Source organism: Sceloporus undulatus, chromosome 5 (assembly GCF_019175285.1).
Source record: "Sceloporus undulatus isolate JIND9_A2432 ecotype Alabama chromosome 5, SceUnd_v1.1, whole genome shotgun sequence".
In the NCBI taxonomy this organism is placed as follows: domain Eukaryota; kingdom Metazoa; phylum Chordata; class Lepidosauria; order Squamata; family Phrynosomatidae; genus Sceloporus; species Sceloporus undulatus.
The window spans coordinates 191,655,891-191,675,353 of NC_056526.1; the positions used below are offsets into that span (position 1 = coordinate 191,655,891).

The following is a 19,463-nucleotide window of genomic DNA, read 5'->3' on the forward strand; positions in this document are numbered from 1 at the left end:
GCTTTGTTAACTTCAGAAATGCCCCTTACTCTTGTCCATCCCGTATTGGCTCCTCTGTGTAGGTTGGACTGGATGGCCCTGGTGGTTTCTTCCAGCTCTATCAGTCTGCCCTTGGCGTTTGCGCCCTCACCATACGCAGATTTAAGCTTATGCTGATGACGAGTGGCAAGGGAGTGCACCGCCATTGAAATCAATGGGACACCAGCATACGTGAAATTTACCTTGCGCGGGGGGGGGGGGTGTCCAGAACAGATCCCCTGCATATGGCAAGGGCAGACTGTACTTACAGGTAAAATACTATTCACCCTGTACTTGAATATCTTAAAATTACTTTTGAGGCGTGTTTTGCACAGGGGTTGAGGATGTAGCTCCATGTATTGCTTATAATCTTTGCATTCCATGTCTTCAGTACTGGAAAAGAACTAGTAGGCAAACAGTGAGAGGTGATTTTAGATTGTACGCCGTAAGCAGGTTTTATCTGTATTTTGGTTGATGACTATGTAAAGCACTGTGTAAACTTATGGCACTATATTAATAATAATGATAATGATAATGATAATGATAATAATAATGTGAAGTTCACATGCAGGTTAGGCCTGAGGCCATGCCCTTGGCTCTTGGGTGTCTCCTTCCCAGGCAGCTAAGAAAACAAACCTGACACTGAGCGTGTCCCCTCCATCACCAGCCCCACGTCCTCCGCAGACGGTCAGTTGGGTCTGAGTGACAGGCAGCTGTGCTTTGCGGGTGTGCATTCCAGGGAAAGCTAATGAGGCCCTCTCAGCACATGAAGGCTCTAGGGCACAGCAAGCCCTTGACCGCAGGTGCCTGAGCGGTCATCTTTGCTTTTTCCTTTTCTCTGCCTTCCTCTGAAGCTGTCAGAAGGACCATTCCAGCTCTTGGAATAAAAAGAAGTCAGAGAAATAGCAGGATGTAGGCAGGGTCCATTGAGAGAAGGATCCACTCTTACCAGTGCCCTTGTTGAAGGACACTCTGCCATGTATCTTCACAACAGGCTTGGCAGGTTGCACTTGGGAGGGTTTTGCCCTGAGAGCTTTAGACCCCCTTCCGTTTGAGATTTCCCTGCACCATGGATGGATGACCAGGGATTGGATTCCCCTGAGCAGAGATCTCATGCTGTGCCTGAACCCTGGGACGGGCCCCTGAGGTGGGACAATGCAAAGCGGTAAGAAAATAGCGGGCACCAAGGGCAACCAAGGGGCAGGGTGCGCAGAGTCAACAACGCAGCTGCCTCTCGATCCACTGAGACGGTAAGTCCAGTCTGGAGAATGGTGCTGGAGTGGGTTGGTGGATGCTGGATGCTGAAATGTTAGTACTTAGTGGTGGTAGTCCCCCCAATACAACCTTTCTGTTTGTTGTCTTGACAATCTTCACAGCTCTGGAGTTCCATCATCACCTCCAAAGCTTGAGAGGGGAGTCCACTTTCTCTTCCAGGGACACTTTGACCCGTTGTTGAGTCACACTTCTGTGGAGGGACTAGTAGATGTTGAACAAGTTAGCCAAGAGGTCAACAATGTTGTTCAAGAGAGAATGGGACCCAGTGTTGTGTTGTGATCTGACCCGTGTTTGAAGTGGAATGTTGTGCATGTGTATGTATTTGTACTTTGAAGTTGCTTGTCAGACTATGGCAACCTCATGAATCTCACAGGGTTTTCTTTGGCCAGGAATACTCAGAGGTGTTTTTGCCATTTCCTTCCTTTGAAATAGATTTCCTGGGATTCCTTGGCGGTCCCCCATCCAAATTCTAACCAGGGCTGACATTGCATCAGATTTCCACTAAAGCAGCGGTTGCCAAACTATGCCCTTTCAGAGATTTGGACTTCAGCTCCCAGAAGTCTGAGCCATGTTAGCCAGTAGTCTGGGATTCTGGGAGCTGAAGTCCAAAATCTCTTGAAGGGCACCGTTTGGGGAGAACTAATGGGAGAGAGCCGAGGTGCAATCTATGAGAAGGTTCTCCCTTGTGTTCTCACCAAATGTCTCTGTGATGGTGAAGGGACAGAGAGAGAGCTTGAGATCCACTGAGGATCCCAAAACTTGGGCAGCCTCATTTGGGGAGGTGTGTTCCTTCAGATAGCGTGGATGCAAGCTGGATAGGGCTTTATTGAGAATTTGGATCTCCGCACACTGTCGCAGGGGGGAAGCATGTTTGCTGGCCTCCAGTGAAGAGTGGCCGCAATAACAGCGCCATTGTGCTGAGTGCCATGATAGAGATAATGGGGGACATGACCAGAGCATTTTAAAGCTCCTGCTGCTCCCTCCTCTTCCTTTTCTCGAAGCTGTTTTTGAAGAGATCAGTGAGTGACCTTCACTAGCAAACAGTCAATCGGCAAGCAAACACCTTCACTAGTGATCTACTCTGGAGTTTGTTCTTAGCTGCGCCTGGTTGCCTGGCAGGGTCAGGCACTGATGCGCAATCTGGTCCATCCAGATTTATTATACAGTGGGTCCTTGGTAGCCACCGAGGTTTGATTCCAAGACCCCTCTGTGGATACCAAAACTTGTGGATGCTCAAGTCCCATTGAGCACGATGACACAGTGAAATGGTGTCCCTTATATCAAATATTATGTCTGTCTTCATTTTCACTATCTTTACGCTTCTTCCTAATAAAATACAGTGGGCCCTCCACATTTGCTGGGGCTAAGGGCACAGGATCCCTGTGGAAGTGGTTTTTAAAAAACCACTATGTTTTTAACCTGAGAGAACCTCTCTCTAGGAATCATAGGTCCTGCAGCACAACTCTGTGGTCAACATCTGCCAGAAATTTACCATAGAATCAAGTTGGAGGACCTACAGATGCCTAGAGAAGTGTTTTCTCTAGTCATGTCAAAGGCCCCCAGAGCAACTCTATGATCAGATTGCAACAGAGTTGTGCTGGAGGACCTAGAGATTCATAGAGTGAACATATTCATCAAATCCACAAATAAGTCCCCAGAAGTCAGAGCTGCAAATGTGGAGGGTCAGCTACAAGCTAAATACAGCTCATTATTCGAATCCCATAAGTGTAGTTATCCCTTATTTCTTCCATGCTTTTGCTCAACTATGTTTCCTCTTCCTTCCTAAGCATAGACTTAATATGGGTTGAGTCTCTTTATCCAAAATGCTTAGGGCTAGAAATGTTGGAGAATTGCAAAGTTTTTGGAATTGTGGGATATTTCCATATACTTAATGAGATATCTTGGAGATGGCACTCCAGTCTGAGCATGAAATTCATTTATGTTTCATCTACACCTTATAAACATAGCCTAAAGGTAGTTATGTGCCCAATATATTTAATAATTTTGTGCATTAAACAAAAATTGTACACACTGAACCACCATAAAGCAAAGGTGTTGCCATCTCGATGTGCTCCATTTTGGAGTAATCTGGATTTTGGAATTCTAGATAAGGGAAACTCAACCTGTCTCTTCGTTTTGGAAGGAAAAAAGGGAGGAGGAGGAGTATACGCGAAATCTACTTTGGACACATTGTTTTTTTAACAATCTTGCCCGTGAAAGTTTGTGTGCAAAACAAAACTGTCACTATCTCAGCCAAATGCAATTAGTTTCATAAGGATCAAGTAGACAGACCGTATTGTAAAGAACAAAAATAGATTTCTGGCCTTGCATCCCACATTTTAGTGCAAATATAGAGACACAAATAGTGTTCAATTCAGCAAGTATTGCAGAAAACCCATGTGGATAATTTTGGATTTTGGAATATTTCAGATTTCAGGAGACCCAACCTGTAGTATTCATTTGAGCGTTTTAATCTCTTTCTTTCTGTGTGGATGTAAGCGGCTAGTGTCCAAATGGGCTTGGGAAGGGAGTGGGGCCGCAAAAGGCCATAGCAGGGCGAGGGCAGAGACCCTGGTTGGGTTGAGGGTGGTTTTGCCCTAGTGCTTTGCCCTGAGATCGAGGTCTCTACTATCCATGTGGCATCAAATTCAAGGCTGGACCTGTACTTAACCTCTTGAGTTAAGGCCCCTGTGTGCCTCATGATCTGCTATTTCATACATGGCCTTAAGAGCAGGCATGCGCCTGTGGTTTCATTAGGCCTTGGGTGGGCATCTGTATGCCACATCCCTTGCCCTTGACCATACTAGGCCTTACCACCCTTTCTCCCCTGGCCTCAACTAGGACTTGCTCCAGGCTTTCTATTATTATTATTATTATTATTATTATTATTATTATTATTATTAGCAGCAGCAGCAGCAGCAGCAGCAGCAGCAACATATTAGTTCTTTAGACTTTATCAGGTCCTTGTACAGTCTTTCAGGCCCAGTTATCTCCCTAGCCCAGTTTTAGTTTTCTACTTTGTGGTTAAGCCTAGGTTAGGTTAGGTCTAGGCAGGGTTGCTAGGACACATCCTACGTTTCAGCCTTCTCTCAGGAAGGAATTCCAAAACCTCCATTTTTGAGCATAACTAAGAAGTGGGAAAGAGCCAGCGTGGTGTAGTGGTTTTGAGCATTGGACTATGACTCTGGAGACCAGGGTTTGATTCCCCACTCGGCCATGAAACCCACTGGGTGATGGGATTTTGTGGGTTTTTCGGGCTATGTAGCCCTGTTCCGGTTTGGAAGAGTTTATTCCTGACGTTTCGCCTGCAGCTGTGGCTGGCATCTTCAGAGAATGCTGGCATGGAAGAGAGTGGGATGCACACAAACACACTCTTGTCCCTCCATATTCACTAAGGTTAGGGGCCCAAGACCCCTGTGAATATGGAAAAACTGCAAATAACAAAAACGCCATGTTTTTACCTGAGAGGACACCCCTCTAGGGATCTCTAGGTCCAACAGACACTGACCATAGAACTTCACTGGAGGCGCTACAAAGCCTAATAGAGTATTCACTCAAGGAATCTCTAGGTCTTTCAGTGCAACTTTTAGTTAAAGTTCACCATAGAGTTGCACTGGAGGACCTAGATATTCCTAAAGATGACTTATTAATCAAATCTGTGAATAATCAAAGCTGCCAATAGGGAGAGATGACTGTACTGTATGGCCCTTGGTTGAGAGAAAGTCATTTACATGTTGATCTGTGTATGGTTCTGTTGTGGAATGGCAAGGCCTCCGGGTGTCCATTTATTTTATGATCCATGAGGCCTTGCCATTCCACAACAGAACCATACGCAGATAAACATGCAACTTGCTTCCTCTCAACCAACAGTATATACACCTCACTACCTTCATGCCAGCATTCTCTGAAGATGCCAACCATAGCTGTTGGTGAAATGTTACGAATAAACTCTTCTAGAGCAAGGCCACGTAACCCAAAAACACCACAAAAAACTATGGATGCCAGCCGTGAAAGCCTTGACTTCCCCTGGGTAATCTTGGACAAGTCACACTCTCTCAGCCGTGTCAAACCTCTGAATGAAACATGCCCCCCCCCCAAAACCCATTATAAGCTCACCTTAGGGTCACCGTAAGTTAGAAATTACTTGAAAGTACACTTGAAGAGAAGATTAAGAGGTGATATGATAGTCCTGTTTAAGTTTAAGTCTTTGAAGGGCTGCACATTGAGGAAGGAGTAAGCTTGTTTTCTGCTGCTCCAGAGAATAAGATACGGAACAATGGATGCAAGCTCCAGAGAAAGTTTTCACCTCAACATTAGGAGGAACGTCCTGACAGTAAGGGCTCTTCAACAGTGGAAGACGCTCCTTTGGAGGGTGGTGGAGTCTCCCTCTTGGAGGTCTTTAAGCAGAGGCTGAATGGCCATCTTTCAGGGATGCTCTGATTGAGAATTCCTGCATGGCAGAATGTGGTTGGACAGGATTATCCTTGTGGTCTCTTCCAACTTTATGATTCTGTGATTCTTTTGGAGGGAAGAGAGGATGTTCATGGAAGCACTACGGATCTCTTTAGACACTGGGATCCTTGGAGTTTGAAGGCATATTAATTTTAAATCCCAGGAATACATAGCTGTTGGTAACCACTGATTGACCCAGGCTTGGCCCAGGGATTGGGCAGAAGCTGACGTCACAGCGGATGTCACCTTTTTAGAGTTTTCCCCCATTGTGGTTGCAGTTAAGAAACGAACCAGGGAGTTTAGCAGTTACCTGGATGGGAATGGTGTTTCTCCGTCTAAATTAATGAAGCTCTTCTTTTTCATGCTGTGTCTATCTGCTTTCTTCCGTCTATTGTGAACAAGTGAACCGGTGGTCAAGTCGAGGCAGAGACAAGTCAGGCAGAGCATTAGAGCTTAGAGACCTCACTGTGGGAAGCCAGCGCGTTCTTCTTAACATTTGTGGCTGTAAAACTGATCAGAAACAGGCAGAATCTGCGGTTCAACTCCATATTTGCAGTGATCAGGTAATAAGCCTGGTATGAGCTTATCCTGGCTGTGCTCAGGTTCTAGGGAGAACTTGGCTGTCTTTTCAGCCATACCAACGCATCAGCTCCAACTAAATGTCAGATCTGGTCCATCACCATCAGGGCCCTAAATGTGCTGGGTTTCAAAGTGGTTAAATTTGGTATCCATTCATTCAGGATTGGGGCTTCTACAGTGAGCTTTAGTCCACAGCTTATTCAAAAGATAGGATGCTGTCAGTCTTCGGCATTCAGGAGGCATGTTAGGCCGTTGCAGCACTAATGTGATATATGGTTGCTCTTGTTTTGCAGATTCTAGGTTATGGCCGGTGAGGCATCGTGTCCTGATCTGCGGCCATAGCATTATTTATCAGGCGGAACAGCAGGCTCGTAATGGCGAATTTGGATCCCACCTGGGATTGGGCGATCTGGCTGTAGTTGAGTGGCTAAGCAAGAATGATCTTCGGTGGCATGACCTGATGCCAATGCTGTTTGTGGAACGCCAGGGGCCTCCGCCGCAGGTCCTGGTCATTCACCTGGGGGCCACTGACATGGGTCTGGTGAAGGGCAAGGCCCTAGTTATACAAGCTATCCAAGACATGGAGGCTATCCAGTCCTCTTGGCCTGGGATATCTATAGTGTGGTCGGCTATGTTGCCTCGGAAAGTATGGCAGGGTAATGCGGATCCCCGGCGACTTCACATAGCTCGAAGAAGGGTCAACAGGGAAATACAGAATGCCCTGGCTAAGGGACTGGGCCATTTCTTGCCACATCCCCGAATAGTTTTTAATCAGCCTGAGCTATATGATGCCGATGGGGTCCACTTATCTGAAGAAGGGAACCAGATATTCCTGGGAGATTTGCAACAGGGCGTGAAGGCCGTTTTGGATAGCCTGGTGGGGGAATAGGAGCTAAGAAGACACTTGCCCCTTATCTGTGGCAGGTAGTAGCGGGAGAAAGTCGTACTTTGGTGAACACCTTCAGCACCTATTTGGGAAAGACTATATCTCTGGAGCTTGCCCCTACATGTCGTGAGACCCGAGGGGTGGGGAAGGGGGCCATCCTTGTGGTTGGCCTGAGAGTTTAGTCCTTACTAGAGGTCATGCGACTTTGGGGTTGGATCTTTGGGTTGGCCTGCCAGTAGCAGAGCAACCTAGCCTTTGGATTCTCCTTTGGGACTCAGGTGTGTTTTGCCTGCCTCATCTGCGCCTGCACTAGCTTGGTCCCCCTTTTTGCACATCTTGGGGGATGAAGGATAAAAAGGTGCAAGTATAAATAAAGTCGCCCATATTTGTGTCCTAAGTTCCGTGTGTGGTCTCATTATTTTTGTGCATTGGTCAGCAATAACCCCTACTTTGATGTGTCCCTGGAAATGAACCTGTGGCTTGTGAAGTTGTTTCAGAAAGGGTATTCACTGCAGCATTTTACATTTAAGGTGGTTTCCAAACAGTGCCCAGAAAACTGAAATAATGCTTGTTGAAGCCATTGTGGCAGGATTTGCATGTTCGCTGGAACCAGCTCTAGTCTGGTGGCACCATTTTAGACCCAGCGAAGTTTTCAAACACTTCCCAAAGGCATCCCCATTTAGAAGGCGGCATAGCAATGTATATGAGATGTAATTAAGGCATGTGTCACTGGGGTGAGATTGGATGTCTCTGGCAATGGATGTGGTTGGCATGCTAGTAACTGTGGAAATGCAGTCCTTGCCATGGCTGAAACCTGGGCCTCCGTGCTCAGAGCTGAGTCCGTAAGTAAGCTTCAACTGCAAATCTAAAATGGCAAGGGGAGTGGACATTCAGCAGAGGCTGAATCCCTATCCCCTGATCACTCCTCCTTTTACGGCTACTTCCTTCCCCTGAGATCCTCAGATATTGGGGAGGAGATAAATATTTCTAAAGTTGGAATAATTAACATCTGTATTTGATTTACCCCACCTTTCTTTTTCCTTCTTCCCTTGTCATTTCTTCCTTTCTCTGTGCTTTCTGCGCCTTGCAGAAATGGGTTTTGGTTTTGCACAGAGATCTCATTTGGAATAGCGTTTAGTTTAGTGGGGAACCCCATTCGCTTTCTATTTATGGCACGTTTCCTAGCTCACAAATCTACTATTTCCTCTGTTTCCATCACTTCATTCAGAGTTTTCTTTCTTCTTTCAAATTTCTGTCCTTCCTTAGTTACATTTGTATTTTGACTTCATTTCCCCCATTCTCTCTCTCTCCATATATATATACTGTATATATATATATATATATATAAAAGCATCTTTTTATTTTGAGGCTGTCCTCCTCCTAGTCCCCTCTTTTTATGATATCTTCTCTCATCACCTCTGGCACAGAGTTTCTTTTCCATTCTGTTCTGGTGCAGAAGTGGTGGTCCAAATTAAATAATAATAATAATAATAATAATAATAATAATAATAATGTATTTTTATCCTGCCTCTTCCCAAAGGATCAAGGCAGCTTACAACAATGATAAAAAACAAATACAACAATACAAGTTAAAACCCACTACGTATCCCTTCCTCTGACATACAACTGAAAAATACCACATACCAATAATAAAATAAAATCCAGTCATAAAAGCAACCAGTTAACGACAGAGAGATGGGTATCATAGAGAGATGGAAATCCTAGAATATTCTATATGGGGGATCCATATCAATGGGTGACCAAATTATTAAGTGGTTTGGATTATTAAGTCCCAATGGGGCTTTTCCAGGTATGTCAAGTTCTGGGCCTATGAAATGCAACTGTAGATTCCCTTTCCCCATTTTCATTCCCTCAGCTTCTGGGAATGGGTGTTGGACCACAACTCTGGAGATCAGAGTTTGAATCTATGCTTAGCCACAAAACCCATTGGGTGACTTTGGGCAAGTCACACTTTCTCAGCCTCCGGGGATGGCAATGGCAAAGTTCCTCTGAGCAAATCTTGCCAAGGAAACCAAAGGAAAGATTCACTTTAGGGTCACCATAAGTCAGAAACCATTTAAAGGCACATAACAGCAGTGGCAGCGGCGAGGTTTAAGCCTTGAACAAAACGGTATGTTTCACTGAAGCTGTGCTCCATATGGCATCGGCCATAGTTCTGCTGTTGGTATGTTTTTTTTAAATGAGCAAATGAAGACATTTGAAACCAAGGCTGCTGTCACAACAAGACAGTCGGCTCTCGCAAATTGACCTTTGGCATCGTATGTCTGGACCCGCTGCCTTTGCCAAGTGCAAAGAGATCCTCTTGCTTCTGCTGGGAATGTTTGGCAAGGAGCAAACAGATGGACTACATGTTTGGGTCAGGACCAGGATTGTAGAGGCTGATCAGAGAAAGGGGGTTTGGCAGAGTGGTCATTGCGGTGTGCTTTGTGCATTGATGTTTTTGCAGGGATGTATATGCTAAATAATAATAATAATAATAATAATAATAATAATAATAATAATAATAGGATTTATTTATATGCCGCCCAATCACTGGGAATCTGGGCGGCTTACAACAGAGAGGATAATAGACGGTTCCCTGCCCTCAGGCTTACAATCTAAAAAGACACGACACAAAAGGAGAAGGGAATGGTGAGGGGAGGAGGGGATCAGGTCCAGCATTCTTCTCTCCCTCGGAGGCCTGGACCAAGGCAGATGGACTGGAATGAATGACTGAATATGAAGTTAGGGTTGGCCATGCCATCATATTTCCCACTTCGGTGTATGGCTGTGAAAGCTGGACAGTGAAGAAGGCTGATAGGAAGAAAATCCATTTGCGATGTGGTGCTGGAGGAGAGTGTTGCTGGTATTTTGGAGTGCTCAAAAGGGAATGAGTCCAAGAGAAAACCAAGCCTGAACTCTCCCAAGATGAACTAGACTGAGGCTGTCATACTTTGGAGAAGATATTGACTCTTTTGGGAAAGACAATAATGCTTGGGAAAGTGGAAGGCAGTAGGAAGAAAGGATACTGTATTACAGGTGGATGGCTCCCATCCTAGAAGCCACAGCTGCCCTGAATTTGCAAGGCCTGAGCAGGGCTGTTGATACCTGGGCTCTCGGTGGTCTCTCTTTCAAAGGCTCTCCATAAATTGAAGTCAACTGGAGGGCAAAACTACAACAACAACACAGTGGACCCAGCACTTAATTGCTTTTTGTGATGATGTTTTTTCTAGAGGTAGCAATAGACTGAAGGGAAACAGGCTGCAGTTGCCTGAATAAACAGGTAATACATAGAGATGTCAAACAGGAAGAAGAACTCAGCCAGATCTAAGGACTAAAAGAGGAGGGATAGACTGCCACTATCCCAGGATGTGGCCTGAGCAAAAACTGGGGTGCATGCATCCTCAAGGAGGAGGACAGGCAAACTTGGATGCAAGTGATCATAGAAGTCTATGATTTGGATGTATCAGGGAGGGTATATCCTATTCTTACCCCCTTCTTTCTCACCAGATCTCAAGCAATGTCTTTAAGTGCATGGATAGCGGATTGCAGGGAGGCACTGTCCCTTTCCAGCAAGATGTGAGGAAGGTAACTGGCTTTGATGGTTTTAAAGGGGGATTAGAGAAACCCCTGGTGAGTGGAAGGAGTGCTTTTCAAAACACTGGTGGAAAACTAGCTAAGTAGACTAGCTAAGTTAAGAGGTGATATGATCGCCCTGTTTAAATATTTGAAGGAATGTCATATTGAGGAGGGAGCAAGCTTGTTTTCTGCTGCTCCAGAGACTAGGATCCGGAACAATGGATGCAAGCTCCAGGAAAAGAGATTCCAGCTCATTAGGAGGAACTTCCTGACAGTAAGGGCTATTCGACAGTGGAACACACTCTTTGGTCGGAGTGTAGTGGAGTCTCCTTCCTTGGAGGTCTTTAAGCAGAGGCTGGATGACCCTCTGTCGGGGATGCTTTGATTGAGAGTTCCTGCATGGCAGAATGGGGTTGGATGGATGGCCCTTTTGGTCTCTTCCAACACCATGAGTCTATGATTTTATCCAGTATGTACAGAGATCATGTAGCACCTTTGAGACTAGCAAAACACACAGATTTAATACACCGGCCAGGGGGCAGCGTAGGGATGTGGTGTTTGGATGACACATGCCCTGACGCCACCTCCAAGCCTGTGTCATGCCATCCACCCAGATTGTGGCGCTCTGGCAGTGTGGCGTTTATACACTGCATGCTGCAGGAGCGCCAAAAAGGCGCTGCCACGGCAGAAAGGTCAGCTTTTTTCTGCCCCAAAAAGGAACGGCATTTTGCTGCTTTTTGGGGGGCTGGAAAAAAAATGTCAGACCAGGGCCACGATCCAGCGATCAAAGGGGCAGCATCGAGAAAGAAAGAAGTTGGCAGCATGAGCTTCCATAGCCCATCCCCAAATACATCTGAGGAAGTAGACCTAAGTGTATGAAAGCTCATGCTGCCAACTTATTTCATTCAATTAGTCTGAAAGGTGCTGCAAGATCTCTCTATGTACTGATTCTACAGACTAACACGGCTGTATCTTTGAATCCTAAGTATCCATTGGGATTCCTCCTGTCATGATAGCCTTTGAGAGCTGAATGCAGATGTCTTGCTGCTCTTTAAGGACCAGCTGGTGAAAACCATTTAGTCAAGTTGATTTAATGCAAGGAAGCAGGAGGCGCCTGAAGTGATGATGAATGGAGGGCCAGGCGAAGAGGGAAGGCGAAAGAGCAAAGAAGGGAGAGCAGTAGCCGCAGAAGGAAGGCATCCAAGAAGCATACATTTCCCTCCATTTCGTGGCATTATCTTCTTTCCAACGGCACCAGTTGCATTTGCTCCTCTCTTTTCTTACTTGATAAGTTTAGCTCGGTGGCATGGCTCTTTCTTTTTACCTTTTGCATGCTGGATGTTTGTCTTCAGTCCCAGCAGAAGGAGGAAGAAAACTGTCTAAGGAGGGCATGGCCTTTCTGGCCCCTGCGATTGACAAAAATCATTTTAATCTTCCCTTTTTTCCCTGAGCCTTGGGACTCAAAATGAATAAAACGTTGATAAAATGCTGCATCCCTAACCAAATGGAAATGCCAGAAATAAATTAATAAATTATATTTATTAAACATGACTTCCTTTTTGGGGACAGAGACAGAGAAATTATTATTGTTGGCAAAAACTGGAAATTCGAATATATCCCAAGCATTGAGGAGAGGCTTCGGAGGATTATGGGACTAAGAGAGACGGATATATTAACAAACTTGATAAATGAGAAACCTACAAGTAAAATAGAAAAGGAAAATAATTGGACTGAGTTTTGGGATATAAAGGAAAAGTTGTTAGAGAATAAGGTTTGGATCCTAAAAGACGAGTTGATAGAGAATAATGTCACGTAGCAAGAAATAGGAATGAAAAAGATAAAGCCAGAAATGAAAAAGGAGAAAGAAAGGGTAAATTAAACAATGGGAGGATACCAAATAGTAAGAAGAGATCAGTTACAGAAGTGGTATATTGTAATAGTATATTATTGAATGTTATATTATATCATTTTTAAATTTTAATAACGATTAATTAAAAAAAATTCTGCATCCCTAACCTGAAAACATTCAAGGGTTAAAATATAAAAAACGAAGTTAAAATATACATTAGAATTAAAAAGCAATTGAAAAACATACCTCTCAGAGAAGAATTATAAAGACTACTGTGCATTATGAAAACTCTTTGGGACAGTGGCACTTTTGCTTTCTGACGGTTCATTCTACACAAACTTGGCTTCATGCGCAAAATTATTGAAAACAACGGAACAAATAAATGAAAGGTCACTTAGATGAAGTGAAATGAAGACTGGGAATTAAAGAAAGATGGAATACACAGAAAACTAGTAATCATAGAAACATGATTAAATGTAGAAATATCAGTCTGGCAAATAACGGGTGAGAAAAATAATTAAGCGTGGAGCACAATGTATATTACGATGGATCATGGCTAAACTGTTGGGATAAAACAATATGAAAAGAACAGATAGAAAATATTTAACAATACCGGTTCTTAAGGCAAATGGGAAATATATCTTTATAGACAAGTTCTAAATTTTTACAAGATATTCATGAAGGAAGAATGCAAATAAAAAAAACGATGATGATACTGGATGTGAAAATTAAATTTAACGAAGGTTTCCAGACTTGAGACTCAACTTGTGACTTGACTTGAAAGTATCTTTCAAAGACTTGAGACTCAAAGACACTTGACTTGAGACTTGGAGCAAAAGACTTGAATGCACTGGCCCTTCCAGCCCCATCTGGGGCCTGGCTTGCGCCCATTGAGGGCGCATTCAGCTTCGCGGCAGCGCAAATGGCTTCCCGGCAGATGTGTCGTTCCAGACAGCTGGCTCCAGAGTTGGATCTCCGCCCAACAGCGATGCCAGAAGATCTTTGGACACTTGGAAGGGTGAGGTGGCAAAGGCGATGAGCGCTTCGCTTTCTGACAACATACGGTCCAATTATAGGAAAGCCTGCAAGGCCTTTGAGAAGTTTCATCTTGCACATGGTTTAAGCCATGAGTAGAACACTGTTTGCAAATCTGTGTCTGTTTACCCAACAAGCGGCTAACACCACAGACCATTAGGGACAAATTGTCAGCCTTAGCCTTTGCCACCAAAGCCCAGGGGTTAGTTGATAATACGTCAGATTTTAGAATTGGCCAGACCTTAGAAGGGTTGGGCCAGGATTCGGGGCATTAGTCATGACGATAGGAGGCCCATCACTCCAGAAATTCTCAAGGGTCTTAAAGGACAGTGGGCACTGTTAGGTTCCTCCCCTTCCAAGGCCAGTTTGTTTCATGCAACGGCTTTCTTTGGGGGTTTGATAATTAGTGGGTTGGTCATTGCATCAAAAAATGAAATTTCGAATTTGTAGTTACTGATTTGGTCCTAACTAGCCGGACGGCTATACTGCAGATTAGAAGGTGTAAGACCAATCAAAAAGGTAGAGGGACTTCTATTACTGTAAATTCTTGTATTATGGCCGATCTTTGCCCAGTACGGGCATTGGCAGAATATGTGGCACTTCGTGGTCGAACTCCGGGCCCCTTGTTTAAACATGTAGACCACTCACCCCTGACTAAAATTTTGGTTTTGGACTGTGACGGCTAAAGCTTTGGCTAACCTTCGGCTAAAGGGGGTTAAATTTGGTATGAATCCTTTCCGAATTGGAGCGGACTCCACAGCCGCAGCCATGGGATTGGAGAGCACAGATATCAAATGCATTGGTAGATGGCAATCTTCAGCTTTTAAGAAGGCTGAACCCAAAGGGTGCTCAGCCATGTCTCCTTTTCATCCTGGAGAGGAGTGACCAGTGGGGTGTCCAGTGGGGCTCTGTCCTGGGGCCAGGGCTATTCAACATCTTTATCAATGACTTGGATGACAGAATTGGGAGCATACTTATCAAATTTGCAGATGACACCAAATTAGGAGGAATAGCTAATACTCCAGAGGACAGGATCAAGATTCAAAATGACCTGAATAGACTAGAAAGCTGGGCCAAAGCTAACAAAATGAAATTCAACACAGAGAAATGAAAGGTTCTGCACTTAGGGCAGAAAAATGAAATGCACAGATATAGGATGGGTGACACTTGGATGAACGAGAGACTTATCCGTGTGAAAGGGATCTGGGAGTCCACGTAGATCACAAGTTGAACATGAGTCAACAGTGCGATGCGGCAGCTAAAAAGGCCAATGCGATCTTAGGCTGCATCAAAAGTATAGTCTCTAGATCAAGAGAAGTAATAGTGCCACTGTATTCTGCTCTGGTCAGGCCCCACCTGGAATATTGTGTCCAGTTCTGGGCGCCACAATTCAGAAAGGACATTGAGAAACTGGAGCCATGTGTCCAAAGGAGAGCGACTAAAATGGTGAAGGGTCTGGAAGCCATGCCCTATGACTTAGGGAGCTGGGGATGTTTAGCCTGGAGAAGAGAAGGTTAAGAGGTCATAAGATAGCCCTGTTTAAATATTTGAAGAGTTGTCATATTGAGGAGGGAGCAAGCTTGTTTTTGGCTGCTCCAGAGACTAGAACTGGAGCAATGGGTGCAAACTGCAGTAAAAGGGATTCCAGCTCAACATTACAAGGAACTTCCTGAGAGTAAGGGCTGTTTGGCAGTGGAACACGTTCCTTTCTCGGAGATTGTGGTGGAGTCTCCTTCCTTGGAGGTCTTTAAAGAGTGGCTGGATGGTCATCTGTTGGATATGCTTTCATTGAGAGTTCAAGCATGGCAGAATGGGATTGGACCCTTGTGGTCTCTTCCAACCCTATGAAGAACTCTGTGCCCCTGCCTCCTACCACACAGTAAATTCTTTGACCCTTGTTTCTTTTAGTTTTCAGAGTTCGTTCTGATAGGATTCACATCCTCATCTGCGGGCACAATATGATCTACTGGGCAGCGAGACGGGCGCGAGACAGTCAGATGGGCGCTGACCTTGGTCTCAGCGAAATCGCCACGGTTGAATGGTTGAGCAAACGGCGCTTACGCTGGAGTGGTCTGCTCAAGTTGCTGTTTGAGGAGCGTGTCGGCCCTCAACCCGATGTGTTGCTGATACACCTTGGTGGCAACGACCTTGGTTTGGAGAAAGGAAAAGCCCTGGTTTGCCAAGCCAGGCAAGATTTCGATACCATACGTTACCGGTGGCCCGGCATAAAGTTAATCTGGTCTGAAATTTTGCCCCGGCAGTTGTGGCGAGGGAAAGGTAGTCCACATAAATTGGATGTCGCCAGGAAACGGGTTAATAGAGAAATTCGAAATTATCTATTAAAGACGTCTGGCTTTGTAATTAACCACCCTTTAATCTTGTTTAAATGCCCAGAGTTGTTCCAGTCAAATGGGATTGACCTTTCAGATGAGGGCAATTTGCTCTTTTTGTGGGATTTTCAAAATGGGTTGAAAGGAGTATTGAATGGCCTGGTGGGGGAAAGGGACTAAGCCAACATTTGTCCTTTGTCTGTGGCCCAAATGGGGTTAAAGAACTATTTGGTAGCACCATTGGCACCCCTTTGTGGTGAAAGGTTAAGGCTCTGGGACAGCTTAGACGCGTCGAGGGACGTGGAGCTGGGAAAGAACCTGCCTTTGGGGTAGACATGGGGGCTTTGCTCAACCTTACAAACTCGAGGGAGTTTGGGGGAGAGTGCTTTATGTTTACCTTCCTAGGACTCTCTGAGGATGCAATCCGATTCATCGGATTTGCCCCAGGGTCGGTGTTTGTGCCCAAAGGGAAGACTGAAGAGGAGGTCTAGGACTGACACCTGGCTTCAGCTGGACCTGCACCAGGCTTTTTTAACTGTAAGCAACTTTATCAGACTTTGACATTTAAGGGTGAAGTTCAAGTGCTTAGCTTTAAGCAGGATGTAGGTCAAATAAATGGCCCTTTATTCATCCAGTTTATGTGTCTGGTCTCTTTATTTCATGGCTGGGTATCAATTGACTTGAGACTTGGAGCAAAAGACTTGAATACATCACTGCAAGTATCTCTTACGTTATTTAGAGATGGTTACCATTTCACGTCTCAGTCGTCTCTTCTCCAGGCTAAACATAAGACTTTCAGTATGTAGAGAGATCTTGTAGCACCTTTGAGACTGACTGAAAAGAGAAGTTGGCAGCATGAGCTTTCTTGGACTTAAGTCTACTTCCTCAGATGATTTAGTGGAGTGGAAACCAGGGACATACCCTTGGTATACAGGTCTGACCTTGGCTTTCCACTTCACCAAATGCATCTGAGGAAGTGGACTTAAGTCTAGGAAAGTTCATGCTGCCAACTCCTTTCTTTCAGTCAGTCTCAAAGGTGCTCCAGACTAACACAGCTATATCTCTGAACAGTACTTTCAGTTTAAAGATATGAGACTCAGATGTAAACGCCTCCCACAACCAGTTTGATTCTCCAGCTGACTTGCCTTTGAACCTTGCTTAAAAGCACACACAGGCTTCTGGGTGAGATCCGTTTCCTTGGGTGCTTGCATTACAAGAGGGGCTGCCAATATGCGCAGAAGACGGCAGCAAAGCGCACACCGCCATGTTCCAGTTTCAATGACATTCCAGATTCCTGCAGGCGACAAATTAGGATCGGAAGGAGTTAATTTTGGAGCCGGAGGTGCTGTGGGTGACGGAAGTTGGAGTTTAGGAACCTGAGTCGCCTTGATGCTTGCAATGCCAAGGGTTTTGAAGTCTGAACCTGTTCCTTCTGCAGCATCTGCTGACCTTCGTCTCTCCTTACCTTGGCATTTAGCAATTGGCAAGAAGGCGGAGAGGATGAACTGAGCTGATTTAATCTCACTGTGGTTTATATTCTGGGAATCTTTCCTGCAAACTTTCCTTTTAATCATCTTTGATCTGTTTGGGGGGAAAACAAAACAAAATCTGTGTGCCTGGAACATATTCAAAAGAACAGATGACTCTTCATCCAATGACTCTGACTATGACTAGCCCAGGAATCGGAGGAGGTGGGAGGAACTGATGAGGAAACTGGTGCAAAGCCTTTGACCTGATCAGGTTGCCGTCTGCGGGGGAGATGTTACCCAAAAAGAGCTCCCTCCCCAGGGTCAGGCCATCCTCTCCTGGCACCAGAACTTGCTTGGCTTTTCCTTCTGCTACGCCTGAACATTTTGGAGGACAACTCAACCCACCCCATTGGCAGCTTCTCCTCCCTTGGTCCCAACTGCAGCTGCTATTTACGCATTCCCTGGCTTTGTCGCAAGGCGTCTTGTGTGCGAAGAGGCCGGACAAGATGGGCTTTGTATGAAGGAAGCTTCTGGCGCTTTGTCTGTTCAAAATGAAGCTCTGTTGCAACAGGTTTCCTCAGAAGGGTCTCTAAAGCATACTGCAGAAATGATCCAGTCTGAGACTGCTTTCACTGCCTTGGCTCAGCGCAAGGGAACTGTAGTTTATTGTGGCATCAGAGCTCAAAAGCAGAGAAGGCTAAAACTACACTTCTCAGACGTAGTGACCGGTGGGGTGTCCGGGGGGCTCTTTCCCACTTGGTTTAAGAAATCCAGTAGTCTTTTTTTAATTCATTCATTTTAATAAGACTAAGACTCAATGGTTGGAAGCGCAGACGCTGGCGTTCCGGTTCAGTTTATTCCCCTGCTTTTGGGTGGGTTTTGGTGCTCCTTCTCAGTGAATTAAATGTGCTTTGCAAAAACCTATGAGGAAAACGTAAACCTTTTGCAGAACAATGGAGCCGCAGGGAAGGAAAAGTTGGTCACATTTGCAGATCTGAGAGCTTTTCTGGAGAGAAGGGTATCAATCAATCAATCAATCAATAATTCTAAGCCGCTCTGATAGCCATTAGGGCTGAATATAAATACCATAAATAAAGGAATAAATAAATAATGCAATAAATAAAATACAATCAATATTTGCAGCATCATCATCATTGTAACGCAGGGAAATAAAAGCAAACCCAGGGGCGAAATTATATGCGACGGAGCAAATCTCAGCTCGTTTTTTGGATTTAGCAAGACAAGTTCCTATAAAATCCAGCATAAATTAAAAACTTGTTCAAAAATTTAAAATATTAGATCATTCCTATAAAAACTATCAAAACCAGCATAATTTTTTTTAAAAAATTAGATAATTAGGAAGCCAAATTCCTATAAAAACCAGCAGAAATTTTTAAAAAATGAGACCATTTAAGACGCCAAATTCCTACAAAAACTATAAAAAAATTAGAATAAATTTAAAAATGGGATCATTTAACATCCCAAATTCCTATAAAAACCAGCATAAATTTAAGAATCAGATCATTTAGATAAAAACCATATACTGTATATATAAAACCATATATATATATATATATGTTAGAGATATACAGTATATATGTATATGTAGTATAATATTATACAGGTACTACATATACATATATACTGTATATCTCTAACATTTCCCATTTTGAGGCCTAGGAGTGAACCAGAGGCAGAGAAAACCCTTCCGCGCATGCGCGTGCGTTTCGCCCGCCTTCAATCCCCTTTTTGGCCTCCCAGGGCCTCCGTTCCCTCTATACCTCTCTCCCTCCTTCCCTTGGCCAATTTCCCCTGCGACGCGCATGCGCAGAGAGGGAAGTCCCAATTAATACGAAAGGCCCCGCGCTTCCCTTCACTGGCGGCTTGTCGTGCGTCAGCGGAGCGCGCTCTCTCGCCGTGCCGCGCATGCGCTCTCGCCCCCTCGCCCTCCCGCGCATGCGCGTTGTGTCAAGACGGGCCTTCCTCCGTCG

At 44.8% G+C, this 19,463-nt stretch overlaps 1 protein-coding gene across 1 annotated transcript in view; it reads left to right on the forward strand.

The window, feature by feature from the left end:
- The first annotated feature begins 599 nt into the window (after window positions 1–599).
- The window catches only part of ZNF638 (zinc finger protein 638), an 86,130-nt gene continuing 67,266 nt past the window's right edge, over window positions 600–19,463 (forward strand). Inside the window, exon 1 of the mRNA XM_042468532.1 lies at window positions 600–1,268. Within this exon, the coding sequence (XP_042324466.1) occupies window positions 1,174–1,268 (95 nt within the window). The 5' untranslated portion in view covers window positions 600–1,173. The remainder of the gene's footprint in view (window positions 1,269–19,463) is intronic.